At 35.0% G+C, this 27,332-nt stretch overlaps 3 protein-coding genes across 4 annotated transcripts; 2 read left to right on the forward strand and 1 right to left on the reverse strand.

The window, feature by feature from the left end:
• Positions 1-217: 217 nt before the first annotated feature.
• Positions 218-2,404, forward strand: LOC122599825 (xyloglucan 6-xylosyltransferase 2-like). Its single transcript, XM_043772412.1, has one exon. The coding sequence runs from the start codon at positions 646-648 to the stop codon at positions 2,026-2,028; it is 1,383 nt and encodes a 460-aa protein (XP_043628347.1). The 5' UTR covers positions 218-645; the 3' UTR covers positions 2,029-2,404.
• A 3,815-nt stretch (positions 2,405-6,219) lies between these two features.
• LOC122600526 (probable histone-arginine methyltransferase 1.3) lies at positions 6,220-12,695 on the forward strand. Its single transcript, XM_043773255.1, has 15 exons — positions 6,220-6,497; positions 7,188-7,250; positions 7,376-7,478; positions 7,558-7,698; positions 7,843-7,946; positions 8,397-8,495; positions 8,572-8,641; positions 8,743-8,839; positions 9,054-9,108; positions 9,274-9,357; positions 10,340-10,417; positions 10,704-10,807; positions 10,910-11,082; positions 11,284-11,438; positions 12,304-12,695. Exons 1-15 carry the CDS (start codon positions 6,297-6,299, stop codon positions 12,385-12,387), a joined length of 1,611 nt encoding a protein of 536 aa, XP_043629190.1. The 5' UTR covers positions 6,220-6,296; the 3' UTR covers positions 12,388-12,695.
• A 2,659-nt stretch (positions 12,696-15,354) lies between these two features.
• LOC122599203 (isoleucine--tRNA ligase, chloroplastic/mitochondrial) lies at positions 15,355-25,924 on the reverse strand. 2 transcript variants are annotated; one of them, XM_043771668.1, is made up of 23 exons: positions 25,704-25,924; positions 24,878-25,076; positions 24,609-24,763; positions 24,422-24,523; positions 24,210-24,279; positions 24,002-24,114; positions 23,688-23,756; positions 23,412-23,519; positions 23,126-23,273; positions 22,816-23,047; positions 21,640-21,926; positions 21,407-21,543; positions 20,193-20,340; positions 19,934-20,065; positions 19,526-19,654; positions 19,213-19,340; positions 18,972-19,136; positions 18,749-18,874; positions 18,584-18,657; positions 18,244-18,493; positions 17,982-18,161; positions 17,497-17,742; positions 15,355-15,693 (listed from the first exon to the last, which is right to left on the reverse strand). In XM_043771668.1, exons 1-22 carry the CDS (start codon positions 25,725-25,727, stop codon positions 17,500-17,502), a joined length of 3,219 nt encoding a protein of 1,072 aa, XP_043627603.1. In that variant the 5' UTR covers positions 25,728-25,924; the 3' UTR covers positions 15,355-15,693; positions 17,497-17,499. The 2 variants fall into 2 exon arrangements, with proteins under 2 accessions (XP_043627603.1, XP_043627602.1); XM_043771667.1 differs by lacking the exon at positions 15,355-15,693 and having other exon boundaries at positions 17,316-17,742; positions 25,704-25,921.
• Positions 25,925-27,332: the final 1,408 nt, after the last annotated feature.

The following is a 27,332-nucleotide window of genomic DNA, read 5'->3' on the forward strand; positions in this document are numbered from 1 at the left end:
TATGAGATACAGTACATAAGTATAAATATGATACTTAAAAAGATCATAGCTTTACGTTGTTAAGTGGTTATACAAAATCGATTTATACAAACTATCATATCTTTTTTCATTAACAAAAGCGATTTATACACAACTTGAAGGACCACAAATATAACTTCAAATTTCTTAATCATCCCAACCAGGCAACTACTAGACCACCATTTTTCTTCCCTCCACCGACATTCTAAATCTATGAATTCCCAAAATCCTTCTTTTGCATTTTCATCGTTCCCTCAATTCCCAAAACCCCATTTTCACTAATCTTAATTTCTCCATCGATTTCTTTCCATTTTTCACCAATCCAACAATATCTCACTTTGTTTTCATCTCAAATCCCATAAAGCTACAAACTTTCATTCAATTCCTTACCAAAAACCCCTAAATCCTTCTGACCCGATTAAAGATCCGAATTTATCATCAATGTTTTACTTTTTTTTCCATTAAAGCTTCAAACTTTATTTCAATTTCTTACCAAAAACCATAAATCCTTCTGACCCGAATCAAGATCCGAAATACCCACCAAGATTTTATCATTTATTGTGTACAAAGTTACAAACTTTTATTAAATTTCTTACCAAAACCCCTAAAATTTTCCGACCCGAAATCATGTTGGATCGGATTTTTGGGACCCGCCGGACCCGGCAATTCCAACGGCTTTTACGGAATGGTAAGGTAACAATCCTATGTCTTGTTCTTACAATTGTCGTCCTACGTGGCAACTTAGGTGCCGGGAAATTCGGAACCCCAGAACAGGATTTTAAAGAGATCAGGGAAACCTTTTATCAGTATCGAGGAAAGCGATCTGAGCCTCGCCGTGTTTTGGAGGAAATTCAGACTGAAACGACGTCGTCTGATGGTAATGCTAATAGTAATAGTAATAGTTATGCCGAATTTGATATTAATAAGTTATTTGTTGATGAAATTAGTAATGATGATGTTAAAAAGAACCCAAATGAGCCTTATAGTATCGGCCCGAAGATATCGGATTGGGATGAACAAAGGGGGGAATGGTTGAAACAAAATCCGGGTTTTCCGAATTTTGTTAATGCGGGTAAGCCTAGGGTGTTGTTAGTAACTGGTAGTTCCCCCAAACCGTGTGAGAATCCGGTTGGTGATCATTACTTGTTGAAGAGTATTAAGAACAAAATTGATTATTGTAGGGTACATGGGATTGAGATTTTTTATAATATGGCGTTGTTAGATGCGGAAATGGCGGGGTTTTGGGCCAAGTTGCCGTTGATTAGGAAGTTGTTGTTGAGTCATCCTGAGGTCGAGTTTTTGTGGTGGATGGATAGTGATGCTATGTTTACTGATATGGCGTTTGAGGTACCGTGGGAGAGGTATAAAGATAGGAACTTGGTGTTGCACGGTTGGAATGAGATGGTGTATGATGATAAGAATTGGATTGGGTTGAATACCGGGAGTTTTTTGTTGAGAAATTGTCAATGGTCGTTGGATTTGATTGATGTTTGGGCTCCCATGGGGCCGAAAGGAAAGATTAGAGAGGAGGCAGGGAAGGTTTTGACTAGAGAGCTTAAAGATAGGCCAGTTTTTGAAGCTGATGATCAATCGGCAATGGTTTATATATTGGCTACACAAAAGGATAGATGGGCGAATAAGGTTTATTTGGAAAATCATTATTATCTTCACGGTTATTGGGGTATTTTGGTTGATAAATATGAGGAAATGATTGCAAATTACCATCCTGGTCTTGGTGATCATAGATGGCCGCTTGTTACTCATTTTGTCGGTTGTAAGCCTTGTGGGAAATTTGGTGATTACCCAGTTGAAAGATGTTTGAAACAAATGGATCGTGCATTTAATTTTGGTGATAACCAGATTCTGCAGATGTATGGGTTTACACATAAATCACTTGCTAGTAGGAGAGTGAAACAAACTAGAAATGATAGTAGTAATCCTCTTGAAGTGAAGGATGAACTTGGTTTGCTTCACCCTGCATATAAAGCTTTCAAGGTACCGTCATCTTGAGTACCGAATAGGCTGCTTTGATGTTTGAATTAGTTTGTTGTTTCCACGCATGAATTGGTATCGTGCCCTAAGTTATGATACATTTGGATTTTGTGTCGTTCTTTTATTTGTCAAAATGTCATAGCCTGTTGGTTGCATTGAAATTTTTCTTGTTATTAGCCACGTTTAATTTATATATGGAAAGCAAACAAATAGCTCGAGCCAACTTTGGTTACATGTTTATTATCTAGACTACTTTAGCTTGTTCTATGTAACCTGTAAACATTCTGAAATTGTTCTTCAATTATTTCAGACATTAGTTGGCTTAATCCCATTACTGTTAATGTGATGTTTTGTAATGCCAAATATGAAATGTCTAATTCTTACTTTCATTGTATTATTATTGTTTCACTTTGGTTGGTCCTTTTAATTGATGTCTATGGTAATTGGTGACTGAGCTAATGATGGTAGCAATGAAATGGGAAATAAATCGTTTATTTGGATGAATTGATTATTGTATCAAAGAAAACCATTTCTCACATGTTTGTGTCAATTTTCATTCACTAATTTGACTTCTTTCTTGAAATGTGAAGAATCTTACAAACATTGTTCCAACTTAGGTTTAACCCACAACGTCGTGGTTGATGGAATGATGGGTCACATTCACCCTGTATCCTTAGGCCAAAAGCCTTTTTGTACGCCAGTTTGACTAGTCCGCTGAGAACAAGTTCGTACTGCTAATCTTCATAGGAGTCCTAGCTTCTAGGCTAAGCTGTCATACTTTCTGCTAATCTGGTAGATACATATATCAGCAGGTATCGGTTGGCCGTAAAAAGAATAAGATTTTTTGGATTCGGAAAAGCTGATAAACATTTGTTGTATCAGTTTAGAACGGTCATTTGTCATTTCATTTCCTTACTAATAGAGTTGTTATTATGAATTTATGAAGCTGTACTTAGTCTGCAAATTCAAGCAACAGGGGCTTACAATACAACAGAAAATAATGACAGAGTATAGTTTTGATAGTTCTTTTATTTTTTTTTATTTATTATGAATGTTGTCAAATGTCAGGGTTGGATCATACCTCATGCTTGTTTAAGTTAGAGAACATGGTGATCATGTAGTGGACTCAAATAGATCTTGATTCATTGCAATCATGGTTGACCTGTCTAAAACTCAGATGAGATCTTAGATACATGAAATTTTGAAAATTATTCTTGTGATAGTATACTAATATTGTTGCATTTGAGTCAATGGGATCGGTCCAATCAAAGAGAGAGTGCTCATTAGATAGCCAACATGATGTCCATCTTACATCAACTGCACATGATAATAGTAGTTAGAATTCATGCTAACCCTGTTGACAATTTGGCATGTGATTTCTTCAACCGCAAACATAATTTCACCGGAAAAGAAGTAGCAAGAAGTTAAGATTACAATACATAAAATTAGCCGAAACAAAAACTCCAACCTCAATAATGAACACCTAAAAGTAAACCGCTAACTGGATGAACAACTCCTAGAAAACGCCTTAAGAAAGAACCACATTTGGATACTGCTACTTTGAAGACAATCCAAAACAACATAGTATGTGATTCATTGTCACTCAGCACCTGGTGCAGGACATCTGTTAATTCGTCCGTTTGCATGTCAAACTCAAAAGGATTTCTGAATCGGCTGTAAGATCTACAATTATCTGAATTAGACTCTGAATGTGCTTCAAAGATGCATTTCTTGATAAATTGTGTCCCAGGAACCACATGTTATGATCATGTTTCTTCAATGCTCCTTGATTATAATGTCCTTGATGCATCTCTGCCATTGTCGTTGACCACAACCGTAACACACCTTTCCCTTGTTGCTCTAAGTTTGACATAGCAGTTTGGATCGTCAACACCAACATATACAACCGTAACACACCTTTCCCTTGTTGCTTTAAGTACTACCATTTCCCGCAGTGATGCTATTCCGGGAATGCCTATGTGATTGTGCACCAATTTTGAAGAGGAACACCCTTAATTCTTAAGTAGCCAGGCTAATTGTGTAGCATCTTCCTTAATTTCTTGGCTCTACACTCTACTCCTAGCTCACTCGTAGACCAGTTATATAACAATTACAGGCTACAACGTCATTTCTTTCTATCATCGCAAAAAAGAAACCTTATAACCAAATTAACTCGACTAGTCCTCGAATCATCCCTAGTCAAAGAACAAAAATGAAGGTGGTTCAACCCTAGACATCTTTAATATCTAGGGTAGTCGAGTCAAACGAATTTGTAGTTATCAAATACCTTACGTAATGACTTAATTGTGTTGCATGTGATATAAAATGATACCAACGATAGCCAATCCTATGCTTATGGGCTAAAAGTGTCTCACGCAGATGCGGTATCAAAAAAATATTTTAGAAGGGGAAAATTTAAAATTCCATGAGAAACAAATCTAAAATAGGACAAAATGTCAAAAACCTATAGGAAAACTTTTAAAATATATAACAAAATTTAAATTTCGAGCAGATTATTAGCCACCCAGAACAAAAAGGAGAAGAGAGGGTTTCAATGTTAATTTTGTATTTGAAAAAATATCGTCAATAAGGGATGAATTTATATTCGAAAAGTGACAAATGTTTGTGAGGCATTAGAAAGAATGAAAAGTATATAAGTGACTATTTAAGAAGTTTCGTCTCGAGAGTATTAGAAATTCGAATTGTTAAAATCAAGATCCTAGCTTTGAAAAACAAAATGATTCTATCTAGCTAACTATTTGACCTAGAGTTATCTTTCTTATCCTTGTAACCAAACACACCCTTTTCTAGTATCACCCTTTGTAAACCAACATAGCTCTTCAAGGCATCGATCAATGTAACTTGTTTCTTTTCATTTACAATTTACTTTTTATGACTTCTATCATATATGTGCAACAGCAATTTGACTAAAGGTGACGACGTAAACGTCTACAAGGTCAATTTATGAGTGTAAAATTTGAATTTTAAATGTGCAATCGTTTATCAAAATCCGCAAACAATGACATTTGGTAAATATTAGCATTTGCGTATTAACAAAATATTAATGCATGTACCAAATTTGAATAGGAATCCGTAAGCCTTGTAGTCGGTGAAGTTCACAAAAAGAAAGTTTATGTACATACGAATAGATATACTAATTATTTTTTAAAGATAATTATATCAAAAATAAAAATAAAAAAGTTTGAGTTGAGCTCTAATATACTTGCTAAAAAAAAAAGAAAATTGACATCCCATCCGTGGCTACCAAAAAGTTTTTTTCTTCTTTTTATATAATGAATGGGCTTTCGGCCTTGTTACTTACTTATACAAGTTTTTATTAATTCAAATTCTTGATCATATATAAATTTCTCTCATTTACCAATCAATTTTTAGGCGCTTGAACAAGTTTGTGGTGATCTAAATTCATGACCAAGTTTTTGGTTAGCTAAGTCTCAAGTTTTTGGTTGATATTAAATCCTGATCAAGTTTTTAGTCGATTCAAATTTTTATCAAGTTATTGGTTAATTAATCAAATTTTCCTCATACCATTTTGCTTAGTCAATATAACATTCAAAGTCTAATATAAAAAATGTATAATAAAAACTTTAATAGACCATTCGCCATCTAAATCTTTAAATCATATAACGAATGAGAATAATGTGATGTTATGTACTTGAAACTTAGGTATATAATCTTTTACATGTTAATTCCTTAGTCTATAAAAAAATATGAAGTTAGTTATATAATAAGAGTAATGATATATATATCTAAAAATATGTTTAACACATTCAGTTGATGATGACATATGTACTTTACTCATTTTTTTTTAATCTTCAAGATCAGATTTTTTACATATTTTTAGGCTTATTATTCAGGCATATCAATATTTTTCAAATTATATATAAACTAATTTTATGTTTTTTTTCCTTTTAGGTGTGTTACCATTTTCTAAAATAAAAATAAAATAAATAGAAAAAGATCAAGAGTGAGCCAAAGCCAAGAAACAAAGCAAGCAACTTAACAAGCAAAGAACAAAGAGAAAAAAGAAAAAGAAAAGCGTAGTGATTGCATTGCGGTTGCGGCCTCTCTCTCTTTAAAAATCTCCCTCTCTCATTAACCCCATAAACCCTAGCTTCTTTTTCACTACCCCCCCCCCCCCCCCCCCCCCTCTCTCACACACACACATATATATATACACATATATCTAACATATATATATATGCACACACAATCTTGAAATACAGATAGATATAGATAGAGATAGGGATACAGAGTGAGATTCAAAAATGGATACGGAAAATCTGAAAAAGACCACCCATCAAGATTTCACTGTTGAATCAATCACTTTACTCGCTTCTAACCCCACCAAGCTTGTTTCTGGTCCTCTTTCCGCTGTTTTCGGGTCGGGTTCTGGCTTCCCGGAGCTCCAGTTTTTGTTTGAGTCTGAAGGCCAACAAGCTCTCCACTTTGACCTTCGAACCACTAAGGTGTATACACACACATACATATATATATATAATTGTAGTATAGTATATGTATGTATTAATGGATAACTGACCAATTAGCTGTCCCTCAGTGAACAACATGATAAATTGTGAATCGCATAACATTATGCTTATAGTAACATTCGGGTTGCGATACGAACCCCTGACCTCTATTTTTATGCTGCGTGTCCCCCATAGAAACCTAGAGGAATGTATTAGATGTGTATATATGTTGTCAATATTTGATAAAGATTTGAAATTTATGATAAAGTTTGAAACTTTAGTTGTTTATTTGAATTCTTGTCAATCTAGGTGTTTTTCTTGATGTTTGTTTAAGCTACAATGTATCGAGGAATTAAGGCATTGATCATATGTGTTTTTTTAGTACTTAATGTTGGATTAGGGTTTGATGTGAATCATTGATTTAGTTTTGTAATTATGATGGTTGAATGCATTTCAACATTGCTATTCTGACATTGTTATACTGAGTGCTTTTTATGTCAGAATCCACCTTGCAAAAGTATGTGCTACTTGAGTTGTAAATTTGACTACTTTTTTCCTTGAGTTGATTAGATTTCATGTTTTGTGTTGTGGGTCCCTAAGTTATGGATGATAAGTTGAGTGAAATGGATTAAAGTTTTTTTTTGGTCTGTCTTGTGTTTTTTACACTCATTACTGTTTTTGGTGTTTCAGCTTCTCAGCTTAGGTGAATTACAATCACTTTGTGTATCCGAAGGTTCTGAAATCGTCAAAGAGGTATTTGTATAACTTATGTATTTACTTATTTTTTAGTTTATTTGTTTAAATGATAGGTCAAAATGATTTACTTTGCCAAATGCATACACTAGAACATGACTATTAATATACTTACGTTGAATCAGAAACATTATTCAAAGGGAATCACAATTCAGTTTAAGGAAGAGGAGGAAAGTAGATCTTTCCATGTCGCATTTGAGCAATGGAAAAAGAAAATAGTTATTCAAGGTTTGTAAGCATCATACCGTATCTTGAAACTCTTGTTATTTAATCTTATCTTGTGAATTTATATTGCTTCTTTTTGTAGGATCAACTTTACCAAATGGAACAGTTTCTTCTAAAAGCAAGTTTGATGATAAGATAGAACCATCTTCTGCTAAAATGTATTTCCATTACTATGGGCAACTGCTTCATCAGCAAAATATGATGCAGGATTATGTGAGAACAGGTCAATACACCACCTTGTTTTCTTTTTGAGGCGTGCCACATTGTGCTTATAATATATGTTAAATTACCAATTCCTTATTAAGCATGTGGCTCATGAAACTTTTGGGATCTTAGCTAAAATGCATGATAAATGCTTCTTTTTTAGGATCCTACTATGCTGCGGTTATTGAGAACCAAGTAGATTTTGCCGGGAAGGTAGTGGTTGATGTTGGTGCTGGAAGTGGCATACTATCATTATTTGCTGCTCAGGTAATCGGTTATAGTAAGACGATCTACTGGAGACAGTATTTGGATGTGCTTCACTGCTTATGTATTTTGAAATTGTAAAAATCAGATGTTTTAGTATTCGGGAATTTTTTGAACTATACAAGAATTAAAACATAAAATGACCAAAAAAGGTGTTTGGTCAAAATGGATATTCTGTGCTGTGAATTCACAGCAAAACTTCTACCAATTAGGCTGTAAGAAGAGTATATAGGTAATTTTATATTTTTATTTCACTCGTTGATAATCAGCAGTTTTGTTGTGGTTTTAATCCGAATTTGAATAAAACTGATCATTACAACTTCAAGTCATGATAATAAAGATAGTTGGTTTCTAAGTGCAATTCCAAGTACCGCCTTACAGATTCACATACTCCACTACTAGCATCATATTTGTGATGTCATGTAATGACTAACCACACTTTTCACTTGTTAGGCTGGTGCAAAGCATGTTTATGCCGTGGAAGCATCTGAAATGGCCGACTATGCTCAGAAGCTTATTGCCGGGAACCCTTTATTGGGACACCGAATTACGGTCAGTACTCTTACTACAATTAAGTTACTTGTAATGTCAGATGTCTTATTCTTGGGGGCACGTTGTAATTATGTAGGTTATCAAGGGCAAAGTTGAGGATGTAGAGTTGCCCGAGAAAGCCGACATATTGATATCGGAGCCTATGGGTAAATTCTTTATGGCATTTTTTTTTGTAGAATTGTAATGCTGTATTGTCAATTGGTTGTTTTTAGATGTTTCCCAGTTATCTTCTTTTTTCTTTTGACAGGCACCTTGTTAGTGAATGAAAGAATGCTCGAGTCCTATGTTATTGCAAGAGACCGGTTTCTTGTTCCTAATGGGAAAATGTTCCCAACTGTTGGAAGGTGATATAACTTAATAATTGCGTTATTATTTCATTATTACCAAATAGTCTGCTTAAGCAAGAAGGTTGAGATACAACCTTGTGATATAAACCTGACTCTTCTATATATGCCTTTTAAAGAGTATGCAGCTATGCCTTTTAAAGTGTATTGGATCGAAACACATACTTGATGCTTTTTATCACATCTTTTTTATTGGGTTATTTCATATTTGCAGAATTCACATGGCGCCATTCAGCGATGAATATCTCTACGCTGAAATTGCAACCAAGGTATGAAAAGCTTAATCGTTGTTGTCTGAATTGTTTATTGTGACGATGTTTTCTCTGATCTTTATAGATCAGCAGTACCTTGATATTATGTGTATAAAAGGGTTTCGGTATTCATTGCTGTATTGCTGGAATATACATAGTTAATTGTTGCTTCTTGTTATGCAGGCTCTATTTTGGCAGCAGCAGAACTATTATGGGGTTGATTTGACCGCTTTACATGGAACTGCATTCCAAGGATATTTTTCACAGGTTTGTTCTCCTTTCCATGCAATAGAAAATAGGGCAACACATATGGGATTGATGTCCCCAAGAGTTTTTCTAGAAGCTTGTTATGTTTTTCTAGAAGTTGTTCTGCGGTAACTCCTTTTTTTTCTTCTTTTCCTTTTGGGAAATTGATGTCTGTTAGAAAGTTATTTTGTTCATATTCAGTTTTTTTTCTTTTGAAATTTATGGTTCTTTAAAAAGTATGTGTATCACTGATTAGATCAAGAACGAACAGGGATGTAGTGTCACTAGTGTGCCATTTGATTCAATAAGGAATGTGTTGCTAGTATAATTGAGTTCGTGATATATATTCAATTAGACTACACACTTTCAAAAATGGCATAAACGATGGTGATACGGTGTATATTTTTCACTCATCATATTATATTAATTGCTGAGATTTATCTATGCCCTAAATCTGATGAGGCTTACAATGTGTTGGTGTATTAATGCTATTTGACTTCATGAATGCAAGTCTTGCAATGTTTTAACGGTATGAAAAGTGGCAAAGCAGCTAGGAAGCACACCTCTACTTTGGAACTGAAACTTAGAATGGCATTAGCCATTGGCATGGAGAAGTTGGGGCAATGCCCACTTGAGCTGGTTTGTTGATCTTTAATTTTAGTGGTGGTAATTAGAACCCATACATATGAATACGGGTTCGTATGAATTGTAATTTATTAAAAATGGCTAACAGATTAAACAGAAATTATCTACAAGGAAATTAGTTCCAGTGGGTCAAATGACACCGACAGTGTATTCAGATGCTTTTAACTGCTTAAATTGTTAGATCTACAGACTCCAATAGTTATTATAATAAAATATAGTATTTCCTATTGTATTCATTAGTATTTATGGGTAGATTTATAGGAAGTCAAAATGTGTTTTGCAGGTCAATATTAATTGTCATTCTAGACACTTCTGTTTCTCTCATTTAAAGTAATATTGTGTTTGTTACTGTTTGCAGCCTGTGGTTGATGCTTTTGATCCAAGGGTATTGGTTGCTCCTGCAGTTTCCCATGTGATTAATTTTACTACAGTCAAGGTATTCCGATATTTAATTGTTATTAAGTAGATAATGTTACAGTTTGATGTGCTGACCGTCTTCAAGATTCGGTCTAGAATGTGTTTTCCATAGCTGAACTTGGTCTTTTTGTGACCTTCAGCGTTCAAAGATATTGTGCTATTATAACCCCAACCTCTTGCACATAATAAAACACAAACTTATACTAGTCACACATTTTGAATTTGAGTGTTTTGTTTTAACCACAACCATTTTTTTGCCCGTTTCAAGTTTCTCACCGAGTGAACCTGTGTAATCTTATGTTCAGGAAGAAGATTTGTATGACATTGACATTCCGTTAAAATTCACAGCTTCTGTGGGCACAAGAATACATGGTTTGGCATGTTGGTTTGATGTTCTTTTTAATGGCAGGTTATAATTTCATGCTTATAACTTGTTATCTTGGCTTCTACATCTCGCATAATTTTAATCGTTCTCTACTAAATAACTCTATTAATTTTCTTTGACATACAGCACTGTACAAAGGTGGCTGACAACAGCTCCTGGTGCACCCACAACACATTGGTACCAACTACGTTGTGTTTTGTCTCAACCCATATATGTCAATCCTGGGCAAGAAATTACTGGTCAACTTCACATGATTGCACACAGTGCTCAGAGTTATACGATTAACTTAACCATGTCAGGTTGGTTAACAAGTGTTTTTTATGTTTCTTTTGCCGTCTGCATTTGACATGAACTTACTACTACCGCCAAATATTTATTATTTAGAATTTATGACAATTACTCTATTCAAGCACTAGAATGTGGCATTTACAATTTGAAGTCACAATTATCATATAACTTTAATTAATCCCATATGATAATTTGCAAGTTGTGTTGTGTAGCTAAAATGTGGGGGCCTGGTGCTGAGCAAGGAGGAATACTACAAACATCAAGCTGTAGATTTGATCTAAAAGAGCCATATTATCGTATGTCCCAACCTCAAGCCTACTCAACGTCTCAAGATCAGCAGCAGCCAAATCAGCTGTTACAGTCGCAGGTATCGTTACCTTCAAAACATACTCCAAGTCTCTTTCTCTCTCTCTCCTCCCTATCTCTCTCTCTCCCTCTCTCTCTCTCTCTCTCTCTCTCTCTCTCCCTTTCTCTCTCCCTCTCTCTCTCACCCTCTCTCCCTCCCCCCCCACTCCCCACTCTCTCTCTCTCTCTCTCTCTCTCTCTCTCCCTCTCTGTGTGTGTGTGTGTGTGTTGCTGTTTTTTGCTGCAAAGGATCGGTCAAAGCTTGACTATACTATGTTTAGTGACTGTCGGTTGCAATATTTACAACCCTCACAACAAGATGTGTCATGTGTGACGATTTACTTATTAAAGTTAAAATTCTCGGTTCTTGCAATTGTTCCAACTTAATAGTTAATACTTAATAGAGCCTTTAGGCTACCCTGTTTTTTACATTTTTACATGCTACTTTTGTAAATTACGAGACTATCCGTTTTTTAAAGAAGAAAACAGAAGCTTTTGTTTTATGTAGGCTCATAGGCATCAAGTCATATGTTTGAATCCCATTAGGTGCTGCCAGTTATTTGGGGTCACACCCATGGACCATAATAACTGCTTCCATGGGCGGAGATAGTTTGGGTTGGGTTGGCAGAAACACTTTTTGACCACATAAAAATTCTAGAAAAAATGAAGTGTGTTAAACATGATTGCAATAACTATACTAAGTTAATAAAAACAATTTAAATAAATTTAGGAGGTTTCACGTGTAAACATGCACCCTTGGCGAGCTTTCAGTCGTTTTGACCTGTTCTTTTTTAAACTGATAATTTTACCCTTATGTTCCATTAGAGAGAGAGTTCCAATTGCCACCATTCGGCAGGGTGACTAAATTTCGTTAACTCAAATTTCAGGATTTACAGCTTCAGTCTCTGGATGAAGATGGACCTGACTTTATCCAACAACCTTTAAATGATTCCAGCGTCCAGATTCACTGACTCCTTTTGGAAGCAATGCATTTTTTTTGGATAAAAGGTTACCCTGGTTAGCATAGAAGAAATGCATTTGAGACCCACACATGGTCAACACAATCCATCATGTAACATTATACAAGGCACCGCAAAAATGTCAAGCTGGTTATTTCCAAGACAGCCCTTCACTCTTGTGTATCATTTCAATGCCTGTAAATTAAGTTGAGTTGGTTGACTTGTTTATTTTTTTAGTGTTAGCACCTCCTTTTGCTATAAAAGCTGACAATAATTAATTATTTAATTTAGCTTCAGTAGAAAGTCGAGTTTTGTGCCAATGAGTTCATTTGCTCGCTTGTGACATTTTAGAGAAAAAAAAAAAAAAAGACCAGTCCTTTCAGTTTTTACTATTTTATGGTCCTTTTTGGTGCTGCAAATACCCTTTGGAACGTAGTTTCTTGGTTTTAAAGGCCAAAAGAATCTTGCTGGTGCCAGTTCAGACTGTTTGCATCCCTTGAGACCTCACAAAGTGTAGAGGATGCAATTCTATTGCATCTGCAACAGTAATTTCTTGAAGTTGAAGCTCCTTGTAGCTTTGGTGGATTACCTCCCAGATCATGTACGCTTAACATACTTGATTTTAAGACAACTGTGGTACCGGGTCAGGGTCTCCCATTACCCTTCTTTTTTACTTGATTTTAAGACAATGAGCGACAATAAGCAGTGTAGTATGCCCAATGCTAGACTTTGTTGGTTGTGTATATTTAAAAAGATCTATAATTACATCGAACAATACACACTAAAAAATTTAATAAAATACGACTTGCCTATAATGCTTCTTATATGATCCAGTCATCCAACACACCTGCTATTATTTTTAGGAAAATACTATCAAGTAAAATTATCATAATTATGGCAAGTGCATGTTAATAGTGGTGTACAAAAACCGGTTTTTACTCAACCCGATCTGAACCTGACCCGGTTTTTTGGTCAACGGAATCAAAATAGGGTTTGACCCAACCCGACCCGGTTTAAAACTGCTTTGGGTCAAACTTTGACCGGGTTTTGTTTGATCAAAAACCGAACCCAACCCAATCTCAACCCGGTTTCAACCCAATAAAAAAAAAAAACGAAAACCCAAACCGGTTAGTAACAGCCAGGTTGGACCAAACCCGGTTGTTGACCAGTTTTGAGTTTGGGTTCCAACCCAGTTTTTTATACACCTCTATGTGTCATGGAGTATTGGAGTCGGTATTGGAATAACATCAATCCATCATGTATTGTTTTAAAAAGAGGCAAATATAATCATGAGATCTGAGAAGATCAAAATTTGCACCCCTCTATCCCCATGTGATTTTATGTACCTTTGTTGCTCATATGACATTGGTGTTAATTCCTGGTTTGGTGACTTGGTCCGTTCAATTATGAATATTTTTATCCATTTAAAGATCAATCGGATGAAGATTCATGTTCCTCTTAAAAGAATGACATGCATTTCAAGAATTTAATTAGCAAGCAACATTTGAAGTGGATATCTGAGATTTATAAATCTTGGGTGGAGAAAAAACTGATACAAGAGTAAATTACATTTTCCGTCCCTAAAGTTAGCACGTTTTTTACTTTCAATTCTTAAAGTTAAAAAATATCAATTTGTATTCCTAAAGTTGGCAAAGATTTGCAATCGTGGTCCTTCTCATAGACGGCGTTGATTTTTGGCCGTTAACGTGCTAAACACGTGAGGGTATTAATGTTTTTTTCACTTTACACTTGAGCGACTGAAAACGCAAAACGTGCCATGTTTAGGGACGAAAATTCCAATTTACTTTGTCTGTTATCATCATCTTCATCTCATCTAAATCCAACAGGCACTTTTATTGGTCATCTTCTCCGGCTAATTTCCGACACATATCTGGCAACAACAAAATTTTTCGACGGGCAAATGTCAAATTGTAACTCAAAATAAGAAATATTCATTTAACTCTAGCCACAACCATCGTTGGCCACCACGTAACAACCCTATTCACACCACCTGAAGCACAATAATGCCACCACCTATTCGCGACAGCAGGAAAAGTTGCCAAAAAACTGAAAATCACGATTTCTCTCTCGTTGCTTCGAATCGGAACACGAAACCAATACCAAAATGTTCAGAATTGAATTCCAAACAAACTCTTGCCTATTTTTTTTGTTCAAAAAGCTTCACCGGAAAACTCAACAATTCGGTGGGACAAAAAAAATTCACAATTTCTTGTCCGTTTATTCGAATTAAAACTCCAAACCGGTACCAATATACCTAAATTAAACTCCGCACAAACCCAAACCAACAAAGATCCGATTTTTGCCCCATTACTTGATATATATTTTAATTTACAAAAGCATTAAAAGAATAAATTTCAATTTTCGTCCTCCAATTTGTCACGTTTTTGTACTTTTCGTTCCTGTCAAAAAGTAAATGTCGCTTATCACGTGTTGATCACGTGGGGTGAGTTAACAGAAAAATTTAGCGCTAGGACCTTAATTGAAAAAATTAGCCAACTTTAGGGATGCAAATTGATATTTTTTTAACTTCAGGGATTGAAAGTGAAAAACGTGTTAAATTTAAGGGGAAAAAAAGTAATTTAAAGGTGATTATTCAGACATTGATGCCACAGTAGCACTCCTAGTGTGTGCTTCATGCCTTATCACTAATAAAAATCAAGCTAAAATGCATACAACTATGCCAAACTTCGCAACACAAAGCAGCACTGAGATTTTTTGAGAGCAAACTATCAATGTTGTAACAAGCTCCATGATACAACATTAGTTAAAAGTGGTTTTCATGCCAATCCCAACACCAAAGAGAATGGAGTACCAGAAACAACTTGCACTAGTACTTACAATCTTAGTGGGCATTTAATATTATCTTTTTTTTTTCCTTTCAAAATCCTATCATGGCAAGGAACTCAAACAAGGAACCATGTGGGACTTTTACAATCAAAAAGTACCATGAACCGTGTATATTGAAGACGTATAATGTAACACATTATAAAGAAGAGAGGTATAAGTTGTAAAAAGACATCAATAATGAAAATACAATAAGAATTCTATTGCAGAAACATTAAAGACTCTGCATCCCAGATTGTGTTTCATGATTTAGTTGAACTATGTAAATGTTAAAAAAAAAAAATTGAACTATGTAATTTTAACTGATAGAGCTCGCTCAACTCTAATGAGATCAAATGTATTTCCTTACCATGAAAATGCAATCCGTTGTTTGGACAGAAAAATGCGGCCAGAAGCACGTGCAATCATAGTATTTTCTGCTTTGATTTGATTTTCTACTTCACCATCATTACACTAAAACAAAATTTAGATTATCGAGTTAGAGAGGTTAAGAGGTGGCAATATTGACCAATCTGTTAACTAAGAGGTCTATTTAAGTAATGTTTATCATAACAAGTCAAATGGATAGATAAAGTAGCTGGAAAGAAAAGTCCCCCCAAGTTATTTTTAGATGAGTAAATTACACTTTTTGTCCCTGAAGTCGATACGTTTTTTACTTTTTGTCCCTTAAGTGAAAAAATTACAATTTTGACCTTAAAGTTGGCAAATTTTTTCAATCATCGTCCCTTGTCAAACGTCGTTAAGTTTCAGCCGTTAAGTCGGACACGTGCAAAACACGTGAGGGACTGAAACTGCAAAAAATGACAAGTTCATGGACGAAAACTGAAATTTACTTTTCTGTTGTCATCATCTTCATCTTCTCCGGCTGACTTTTGTCGGAAAATACGCCGGAAAACTTAAAATGCCGATATTTCACTCGTTTCTTCGAATTAGACCACGGAACCACCACCAAACTTCTCAAAATTAATTTCCGCACGAATTCTAACAAAAAAAATCTTAAAATGCCAATATTTCATGAAATGTAAATGAAAAGCATCGTAAATGAAATTTTAACCAAGACCCAGTTGACCAAAAAAATCAACAAACTAGCATGGAACTTATACGAACTGGCAACTTTAAGTGCGAATAACTTATAACCAAAACGAGATCCAATGAATCGGTTGTCACACCCGAATTCTTTGTACCTCAATCTACTAATTTAACTATTGTAACAACTTAATAACCTTAACGATTGACCTATAAACTATATCGAAATTCTTAAGATGAAACTAACATCTAACTAAATCGCCAAAAATGAAAGGTAATGAATCGCTATAAAACTTAACATAATACTAGATGAATATGGAATAATGAATGAGGCACACCATTGGTGTCTTAGTGAGGAGCACGTACACCTAATCCAACATAGACTTATTTGCAAAAACAGAAATATTGCATTCTTGGAACAAGCTAAATCGTACACAAATATTGCTCAAAATCATTGTTATGGGTATTTTGAGTTTTCCGGCAAGTGTTGAATCTGAAATCTTTTGGTTATGATTCGTGCGGAAGTTAATTTTGAGAAGTTTGGTGGTGGTTTCGTGGTCTAATTCGAAGAAACGAGTGAGATATCCACATTTTAAGTTTTCCGGCGAAATTTCTAGACGACAGTCAGCCGGAGAAGATGAAGATGATGAAAACAGAAAAGTAATTTTCAGTTTTCGTTCCTGAACTTGTCATTTTTTCAGTTTCAGTCCCTCACGTGTGTTGCACGTGTCCGACTTAACGGCTGTCCCTCACGTGTGTTGCACGTGTCCGACTTAACGGCTGAAACTTATCGACGTTTGGCGAGGGACGATGATTAAAAAAATCTGCCAACTTTAAGGTCAACATTATAATTTTTTCACTTTAGAGACAAAAGGTGAAAAACGTGCCAACTTCAGGGACGAAAAGTGTAATTTACTCTTTTTAGATCAACCATGAACAAGAGTTGAAGCTTGTGACCAAAGCTAACAATATCACTTTGGTGGATGGGTCTTACAAATAAAACATCCAAAATCATCTTAATCAGAATTACCTACTGAAACTATATAACCTTCGTAAATCATTTTTCACACTAATCTATTCTATAACTTTGAATAAAATGTGTTTTGGGTCTACTTGGCCCATACAAAAATACACCCTTTGTGATCCTTTACCCTAGCTGTCCACATTTTTACCTCTAGAAGGATTGTAGAACACTGAATACAAAACTATTATTGTCAAGAGATTACCTACATTTCAACTCACAGCTGCAAGAGCAGGAAGTGGCTGCCCAGCAACAACATCATAGCAACGTTTACAAAGTGTCGGATGATCAAGAAAAGAGCCAACTTGAGTTGAGAAGTTCCAGCATCTTTCACACTTTGAACCTTCGGCACGTGATACACCAACCCATATTTTCTTGTCTCCTTGAATTAAATATTCCCCAGAGTATGGTATATCTTTGCTTGGTGCGTCCTCCAAGGCAGAAAGAATCTCAACCTGCAGTAAATGCAGTAGCCAAATTTAACACTTCAAATGGTAGACTGGTAGTCAAACATAAGATTAGGAGTTTAGGTTGTATTCTAATAATCAAAGGTTTTAGCTACCAGTAATAAATTTGAAAATGGAAAAAAGTGATCGCGGGCCATCCCTACCCGCCCTGCTTCACCAGTTACCAAATATAATAAGTTTCAGCATAACCTGTTTAGACTCGTTTAGATTCGGTGCAGTGAGAATACCTGAGATGTTATGAATATGCGGTGCAGTGAGTCTGCATCAACTTTAGCTTCACACATCTTCTTTAATCTCACAGCAAGGTTATCATCAGAACTATGGAGGTACACCTTTGCCTCCAGGCTAGAACCAATTAGTTTGCCAGTTCGAGCAGTCTCCAATGCTTTGTTTACCTCAGTTCTCAGCTACCATAATCATACAAATTAGGAGGCAGTGCTACAAAATTGTTTAAACACAAATAATAAAATAATCACACTTCACAATTACCTCAAGTATTTTCCCCCATAAATCAATTTCTTCTTCAGGGAAGGCAAACCATCTTTCATTTACTGTGGGCCATTTTGACTCAAAAACAAACTTGGCTACCTCATTGTTGTCAATATTATACTCGAATGGGAGATTTTGCCACACATCCTCCGCCAAATGAGGTAGTATTGGTGCAATTACTCTCGCTATGGAGAGTAGATGAGCTGCAAGCACTGTTTGACAACTCATTCTTGTGAAACTTGAAGCACCCCTGAAGTATAATCAACATTTCAAAGTCAGAACTCATCTGCCTAAAAAAATCTCAACATAGTAAAATTAAGATTAGAGAACAAAGTTTTACCCAACATAAAGGCGATCTTTGGCAACATCAAAATAGAAATTTGAGAGATCAACAATGGCAAACCGTTGAATGATCTGAAAAGGAACACACATGTTTATCATGGAAAATATAAGGTACCTTTCATTTGAGAGATGTGGAAAAACTCGAAAGTGAGATGACTTTTACCTGGAAAATTTTGAAGAACTGATAGCTCTCGTAGCTTTCTTTGATATTTTTCACAACATTTTCAAGCTGAAACAGAGCATGCTGATCAATCTCAGGAAGTTCCTCATATGCAATAGCATTTTCAGCCTGCAAAACAAAATAACGATATAAGAATGCATGACCTATATAATAATACATAAAAATCACTGTGAACCTACTAAGTGTATTGTAAAACACAACATACTCTCCAATCATGAAGATTTCCCAATAGAAACCGTAATGTTCCTCTCAGCTTTCTATATATGTCAGACATTTGACGGAGGACTTGCGGACCAATAAGAACGTCTCCTGTATAATCTACACTTGAGACCCAGAGCCGAAGCACATCTGCACCATAAGATGGTGCTTCCTGGAAAAACAAATTGGAAATCGTTAATGAATATTTTAATGGATTATCATTACTGATATTCAAAACAACCGCTCACCTCTTGATTCTTCCCCCCTTCAATTATAGTACGTGGATCAACGACATTGCCCAAAGATTTACTCATCTTAAAACCCCTCTCATCTAAAACAAATCCATGGGTTATAACCCCATAATACGGAGCTCTTCCTGCCATAATTATCAAAACAATAACAATAAATATATTGAAATGAGTAATGGTAGACTGGTAGTTGCAGTGAGAATTATAACAGCAAAGTAATACCAAAGCCAATATCTAACAGAAAAAATCAAAAATTACAATTAAGGTAGTACAACTCAATGCTCGATTAAGAATCTGCTCATAGTTACCGTACCTTTTGTTGCAACACTAGTCAGTAAAGAACTTTGAAACCAACCCCGATGCTGATCGGTACCTTCAACATACAAATCTGCAGGATATCTTAGGCCATTTCTAGTTTCCAAAACAGCAGCCCAAGAAGAGCCTGTAATTAGCTCATGTTTAAAAAGTCAGATTACCTAGAAGCTGTGTTCTTATATACGACATAACATGTGAATGGCATAGCTTGCATTATCATCTATAACAATTTTGACATAAATAAATGATGTTTTTTGGTCATGGTCACCAGAGTCCTGGTATCTATGAACACTTGCAGTTTACATTTAAGCTCCAAAAATTCTCAGAAAATGACATCATTTGCATACAATTAGCAGCAGTTAATAAGGAGTATGCTATGCTCAACCTCTACTAGCCAGAAAGATACCTGAATCGAACCAAACATCCATGGTATCAGTTCCCTTTACATAATTAGATGCTTTATCACGATAACTTTCTGGAAGCAACTCTTCTACAGACATGTACCACCATGCATCGCTACCCTTTTGGGAAATAATTGCTGCCAAACAAAATGATCAAAAGATACATTTCATGTTAGTTAGTCCGTACTTGGCAGTGAACTAACATACAATAAGCCAGAGAAAGATGTTCAAGCACATAAAATAATTAAGGTGATGTGCCCTTACATTTTATATGATCAACAGTCTCTTCATTCAACAAAGGTTCCTTTGTCTTGGCATGATAAAAGACTGGAATTGGGACACCCCATGTCCTCTGACGCGATATACACCAATCTGAACGGCTGGAAGTCATTGTAGAAATTCTGTTTTCTGCCTGAACGATAGACATTATCTCAGATTAAACTGTTAACCATAGATCATATAACATGAAGAGAACAAAAAATAATCAAAAAGATAAATCAACTCCTCCCTGTTATTCAAAGAATGATTGATTATTACAGGCAAATTTTTAGAAATAGCAAACTGGTGTAATATTACTAAAAGCACAACCAAGAGTCAAATGCAAAATGAGCGAATTTCTAACATATATGCTGTTATCAGCTGTTGAGTTAAAAAGGATCTACATTTTCAACTCCAACCAAAGAAAATGTTTAGTATCTCAGCGGGCTGATCCTGTTATTCATTTACTTATTCCGAGTGTATGCCAAAAAGTTAATTACCTTAAATGCATAATGAACTCCATTCATCATTTTTTAGTGATCTTTATAAAACTCTATATAAGGAAGTAAGAATCTAAAAGAGTATTTTAGCCTCTATATAAGGAAGTAAGATTCTAAAAAAGAGTATTTTAGCCCTCGAGCGACCTGCAAATCTGATGTAGCAGTAGCAGGTAAAAAAATTTAATTGCATAGAAACCAATGGGCTTGACTGGGATATGATTTGCTCCTAAAAAGGTAGAAAAACAATTTATGTAGTTTTAATAAATTCTGCTTTTGAACTTCATGTATGCAACATAAGAAACTTAGTTGCTCTTTGATTCACGATTCTCCAGTTTACTATTATTCGACTGTTCTGCAGTTTATCTCAACTTGTTAAACTCATTTGTTAGTTTCATCCCTGTCTCTTTAGTTGATTGGCTATATGATGATTGTGTTCCACCTTTTAGATAGTCTTCATGGTGTTTATACCTATGTGATACTGTTTTGTTTATGGTGTTCCGGTTTCATTCTCATTGTTGCTAATGCAAAGGGACTTTCTAGTTGCTCCATACTTCAGTTCTCGTATCATAAGAACATGGAACCAGATAAAAAAAAATCCTAATTTATAATACATTGTATGAACTTCAAACAACCGAATCCTGGAAGTGATCAGTTTTCAGTTACCAAGATATATATATTTAAACATATATATATATATATATATATAATATATTCTTGTACCTGTGATGGGGTCCATGTTACTTGGTTAATCGCATCCATAGCAGCATCTCTAAATCCTTCAACAGACGCAAACCATTGTGCTGTTGCCCTAAAAATGGTTGGTTTTTTGGTTCTCCAATCATAAGGATATTTGTGCTCTAATGAGAACAGTGACAATTAGATTAAATCATTTTGATGTTATTAAAGAGTGCAGAAATTTGATATCGCTTGTCTGGATGAAGGATATGACTTACTGTATGGTTCCACCATGATAATTGATGAACCTTCATCCAAATGATCAATTACAGCAGCATTTCCATCACCTAATACATCAAGCCCACTAAAGATCCCAGCTTCTTGAGTGAACTTTCCTTCATCGTCCACTGGGGATACTATAGGTAGACCATATTTTAACCCAGTTAAATAATCATCCTGCCCATGACCTGGGGCTGTGTGGACCAGCCCAGTTCCTGATTCTGTTGTGATATAATCTCCTCCAATGACAACGGGACATTCTTCCCCACTTATTGGGTGTGCATATCTATGTACACAACACTAGGTTAGTAAGTAATTAATAAACGCTTTAAGCGCGATTAAGCGTTAAGCGTTCCTAAGCGCTAGCTTAAACGCTGTATTGTACATTAAGCGTAGAGTGTACATAAAGCGTGCGATTTTTAGCGCTTTTTCAATAAGCGCTAGGCGCTAAAAAGCGTAAGATTTTTGAAAAAAAAGCGTTCTAATTTTTGTATTCATCTCCTTGCTGCTGTAAAAAGTGAAGATAAAAGTGATTAGGGCTCTTAGTTTAACCTTAGAACCTTTAAGCAACCTACTTTTGAATACCTATCTGGCCATCTTCTGTGATTTTTAGTTTCTAGCTGTTCTGTTGTTTTGCTACTTAAAGGTGCCTATGCTACATAAAAGAGTTTTTGATATACATATATAATGGCATTGATGGTATTTTATATATAATGGTGTTTTAGTATTATTTATGTGTTATAAATACTATATATAATTTATAATATTTTCATAAAAGTGTGCGCTTCGCGTACGAAAATCTCACCGATTTTCCGCTTAGCACTTTACGCTTCGGAAATGGACCTTATCGCTTTTGTGCGCTTAACGCTTTTTAAAACCAAGGTGTCAATTTTGTTTCAAATTTTAAGGTTTTAAGTACTTAGAACGTCAGATATAATAACAAAACCTTATGATATTACATTCTGACAACACTGTAATAGTTTATATAAAATGCTTTGGGAGGCTTTATGCATTAGAAATAGACTTTGGGCGACTTTCAACACATTTGACCTGCTTTTTCTAAGCTCCTCCTATTATTCTACCAGTTTGAAGTGATAGAGATAAAAACATAGCCAGAATTGATCGATTTACAAGTAAATGTTGAAATTGTCAGCTTTAATCCAGACATAACGTACCTGCAATTTTCAAGATCTGAACCCAAAACTGTTTTTTTAACAACAAGCTTCACGCCCCATTTGGCTTCCAGTGTTGGCACAAGGTCCAGTGCAACAATGAAAAATGGTATCAGTTGGGCTTTCAAAACACTACCAAACCTTCTCTTCCCGTCTTCAGAAGATGAAGCAACCTCAGGTGAATGGGGCTGTAATTCAACAATTGCATACTGGAGCTTGGAATTCACTGCAACAGCTGAAAAATAACAACAGGAGGTACAGATAAACATGTGGATATATGTAGATAAATAAACTTAAGTACATGAGCACATACCAGCATTGGCAGGAATAGTCCAGGGAGTGGTGGTCCAGATTGCAAGGGACAATTTGGGAAGAAATTCATCAAGTAAACCACTTTTTGTTGGAGTATTTAATACTTTAAAAATTGCATACATGCTCTTTGAAACATGGCCTTCCGGATACTGCATGAAACTTTCCACGTTTAATAGTAGTAATATAAGAACTACCAAAAGCATATGAAAGACGTACGAACTTTCATTTAATTAGTCAAGTAACAAGAACTGATATTAAACCTAAAAAAGGTATGTTGATCCAGATACCTCTAACTCAGCCTCTGCAAGAGCAGTGCGGGAGGAAGGACTCCAGTGCACTGGCTTTCTACCACGATATATGTACCCTTTAAAAACCATCTGGCCAAACACTTCAATCTACAAAGCCAAAGGGTCGGATAATAATAATAATGATAATAATAATAATAATAATAATAATAATAATAATAATAATAATAATAATAAATACAGTAATATACGAGCAAATAGAAAAGCTTCAGGTGATACCAATTTTTAAAAAATTGACTATGACTGTAAACTGGTTACCTGAGCAGCCTCATATTCTGGATCAAGAGTGAGATAAGGATGATCCCAGTCAGCCCATACTCCAAATCTCTGTGGTCAGACAGTAAAGATACTTAGTGTTCTATTAATTCTTAATATGATACTCTGTAGTAATAACAAAACAATCAGCATCATCACCTGAAGTAGTGATAATTTAAAAATGTAACCAAAATTTGGATTTCACAAGTAAATTAGTAAAACATTTGACCTTATGTGGGAAATAACAAATTCGGAAAGAGAACCAAGTGTTGCTCTTTTTCAGTTGTATGAGTTGGTAGTATCAAATATTAACTGACCTTGAATGATGCCATTTGTGACTTTACAGTTGCTTTGGCAAATTTAGCTGCTTTGGCTCTCAACTTTATTGGTGTTAACCCCTTTCGAGCATCTTGGTCCAATGACTGCAACACTAAAACAATTCAATACGAAAGTACCCGTGGTTAAAGCTAGAAGGTACAAGAAAAAAATTAAACCAATGAAACCAGCAATGCAGTTATCACTTGCCTTTTAACTCTATTGGTAAACCATGGCAATCCCAACCAGGAATGTAATGTACATTATAGTTTTGTAGAAGCTGTTACAAAAGTAACAAAAAATAATAAAGTTGGGATACATATCCATTGTATATTTGTAGTTTATACACATATAAATCATATTAAGTACTTTACATAGTATATCACAACTATTGCAGTGTCAACTGAATGTTGCATCCATACCTTATACCGGTTAATAATATCCTTTATAATCTTGTTTAATGCATGTCCCATGTGTAAATCACCATTAGCATAAGGAGGGCCATCATGAAGAACAAAACTTCCCTATTAAAAGCAGAAGTAATATCAGATAAGATTAAAGAAAGGAATCTTATAGCACAAAAGACGAATTTTAAGCTTCAAAACTGACCCCATTATTTTTTTCAGCAACTTTCTTAAAAATTTGATTTTCATCCCATAATTTCTGGATTTCTGGTTCCCTTACAGCAGAATTTGCTCTCATACCAAAAGTTGTTTTAGGAAGGTCGACAGTATGCTTGTACTTTCCATCTCCTTGCTTTGTTCCTATATAATGGAATACAATAATCAGAATGATAAGGAAAACATTTAGATTTTTACATGTCTGTAGTCATATTTACCAACTACAGAGCTCTAAAAAAGTTGTAATCAAGTATGCACCTTTGGATTCTTTCTTGGCGGCCATTACAGGTCCACGAGACCTTCGCTTTGACTGAGTGCAAAAGGCTTTTCTAGGAGAAATATAGCAATATGTAAAATGGAAGATAGATGAAAGCTCAATGGACGAGCATCTTCGGAAGTCAATGATGTTAAAAGAAGATGACTTTCTAAAGGATGAGCAACTTCTCAGTGATAGAACCTAACAGTTTTTGTAGAACAAGATCAGTTAAACACTATGAAGCGGGCAAGAAAAATTATGACACTCAAAAGTTATGGAATTTCAAAAGACCATATGAAACAATAAACAAAATTTTTCATTATTCTGATCTGAAGTATATGCATACTTTAATAAAAGGAAAGTTAAAGATGATATTCACATAAAAAGGCTTTTTTTTAAATATTATGCATTGCTAATCGTAACTATTAAAGCTATAAAATTTGTATGTATGACCTCTTTTTGTACTTTCGCCCTGCTCATTAATTATATTATATACCGACTTATACATACAAATATATGAAGTTGATTCATCCATACACACAGATGCAGACAGCTTAAAAAGTTCACCTTTCAAACAATAATCTTGAAACAAGTCATGGAACTAACCCATGTCTTCTCTAACTTAACTTGCTCTAAAGTTATCTTGATATTTCACCAATTAAGTCAAATTCGATCAAGTAATCAAAATTTGACAAATCCATAACTAGAAAATACTTCAATTAAAACCGAATAAGCAATTTGCAGTGCAATCTTTCACATGGGCATTTCATCAAACACTTGGCATGCAGCTAAATTAGCACGAAAAAATATTATTGATTATAGACTTACTGTATGAGAAGATTGCATCGCCATTGTAGCTGGGGTTTGATTTGTATTTAGGACTGTGGGTGTTGAAGGAAAGTGTTTATAGGTTTTTCATGTTTTGGTTCATTTCATTTTTTTCAAACAAAGAAAGGAGAGGGCTTGGTTTTTGGATAAGTGGTAGCAGGGGAGTGAGTCTCTGTGTGCCCCCAATATCTTTAGATTCTAATTCTATCACACGAGTGTACAACAACAACAACAACGGCCCGACTAAATTTTGGTTAAGTTCCAACTTTATTGATGATATAATAAAAGGGAGACTAAATTTATTGATGATATAATACGAGTGTATTTTGGTTAAGTTCCAAATTTATTGATGATATAATAAAAGGGAGACTAAATTTTGAGAATAGTTTTTATTTTTTATAAACTTATCTGGTGTCAAATAAGATATTATAAACGGCACATTAGTATCACATCATTTTATTCGTGTTAATTATAACGATGTAAGTTATTATATTTAGCTTATGATCTCTGTATGTGAGAGATAATATATATAAAATGTCTTTTCAAAAATTCAGTTGTGTGTGATGTTATCCTAGATCCTACGAAACCAACCCAGCTAATCTCCAATAGTGGATCAGGATCCAACCCGGTCAAAAAGGCTAAAGATGGTATCGATTTTCCACCCGCATAAATTTTATGTGAGAGATAATATATATATATATATATATAAAATGTCTTTCCAAAAATTCATTTGTGTGTGATGCTATCCTAGACCCCACGAAACCAACCCAGCCAATCTTTAGTAATGGATCAGGATCCGAACCGGTCAAAAAGGCTAAAGATGGTATCGATTTTCCACCCGCATAAAAAAGATGACCAATTCAACACATTTTAGTTTATTTGTTTGTTTCTCACGTGCATCCGTCATCTATAACCATTATGTTACAGTTACTTTTTTATAAGACAAGTAAAGACCACTTTTCCCTTCAATTTTACATTATCTTTTATTATATAAGTTGTATTTGCACTTTAGAATAAGAATAAGTGAATAAATATTTTAGCAGTTTTATTTATGGTGTGGCATGCTCTATCAATGTGGTGCTTTCATTGCATCTCAACATGCCTCAACGCAATATACTTCCAACCCAGAAGATCCAATGCAATTTAACTTGATAAGTTCGATCAATTCCTCGCATCGAACTCAACCAACTTTCAAAAGCCTGAATGAATTGCTTTCAAAACCGTTCATTGACACCACTTCTATCCACAGCCAAACTGCAACAAATTTCCAACACCTCCAAAAACCAAAAACAAAAAATCACCATCTTCCCTCTTCACCTTTGGATCCATACCCTCCACCAACGACTCTCCATCTAGGCTTTAAACTAATCTCTGTCACCCCAAACTTCAACTCACCACGTTTGATGGGTCTAACCCATTATACCGGATATTTCAAGGTGAAAACTACTTCTCATATTACTAAAGAAAATACGGGGAGTAAAAAGAGACTTTTTGCACTATAATATTTCTTCACTTATTCAAAAATGCAAGTACAACTTATATAGTAAAAGGTAATGCAAAAATGAAGCGAAACATGGTCCTAACGTGTCCTATAAAAAAAGTAATTACAACATAGTGGTCCTAGATAAT

Source organism: Erigeron canadensis, chromosome 5 (genome assembly GCF_010389155.1).
Source record: "Erigeron canadensis isolate Cc75 chromosome 5, C_canadensis_v1, whole genome shotgun sequence".
In the NCBI taxonomy this organism is placed as follows: Eukaryota; Viridiplantae; Streptophyta; class Magnoliopsida; order Asterales; family Asteraceae; genus Erigeron; species Erigeron canadensis.

What these genes read in the sequence shown, in the direction of transcription:
- LOC122599203 (XM_043771668.1), bottom strand. Translation starts at nt 25,727, where the DNA reads ATGGCGATGCAATCTTCTCATACA. An exon ending in ATATTATTAACCGGTATAAG is followed by an intron (nt 24,280 to 24,421) that starts GTATGGATGCAA and finishes CTTTTGTAACAG; the next exon opens with CTTCTACAAAACTATAATGT. An exon ending in TATGGGGGAAAATACTTGAG is followed by an intron (nt 18,162 to 18,243) that starts GTAATTGTGAAG and finishes TGATTATGGTAG; the next exon opens with CTGAGAACTGAGGTAAACAA.
- LOC122599825 (XM_043772412.1), top strand. Translation starts at nt 646, where the DNA reads ATGTTGGATCGGATTTTTGGGACCCGCCGGACCCGGCAATTCCAACGG.
- LOC122600526 (XM_043773255.1), top strand. Translation starts at nt 6,297, where the DNA reads ATGGATACGGAAAATCTGAAAAAGACCACCCATCAAGATTTCACTGTT. An exon ending in TTGACCTTCGAACCACTAAG is followed by an intron (nt 6,498 to 7,187) that starts GTGTATACACAC and finishes TTGGTGTTTCAG; the next exon opens with CTTCTCAGCTTAGGTGAATT. An exon ending in ACGCTGAAATTGCAACCAAG is followed by an intron (nt 9,109 to 9,273) that starts GTATGAAAAGCT and finishes CTTGTTATGCAG; the next exon opens with GCTCTATTTTGGCAGCAGCA.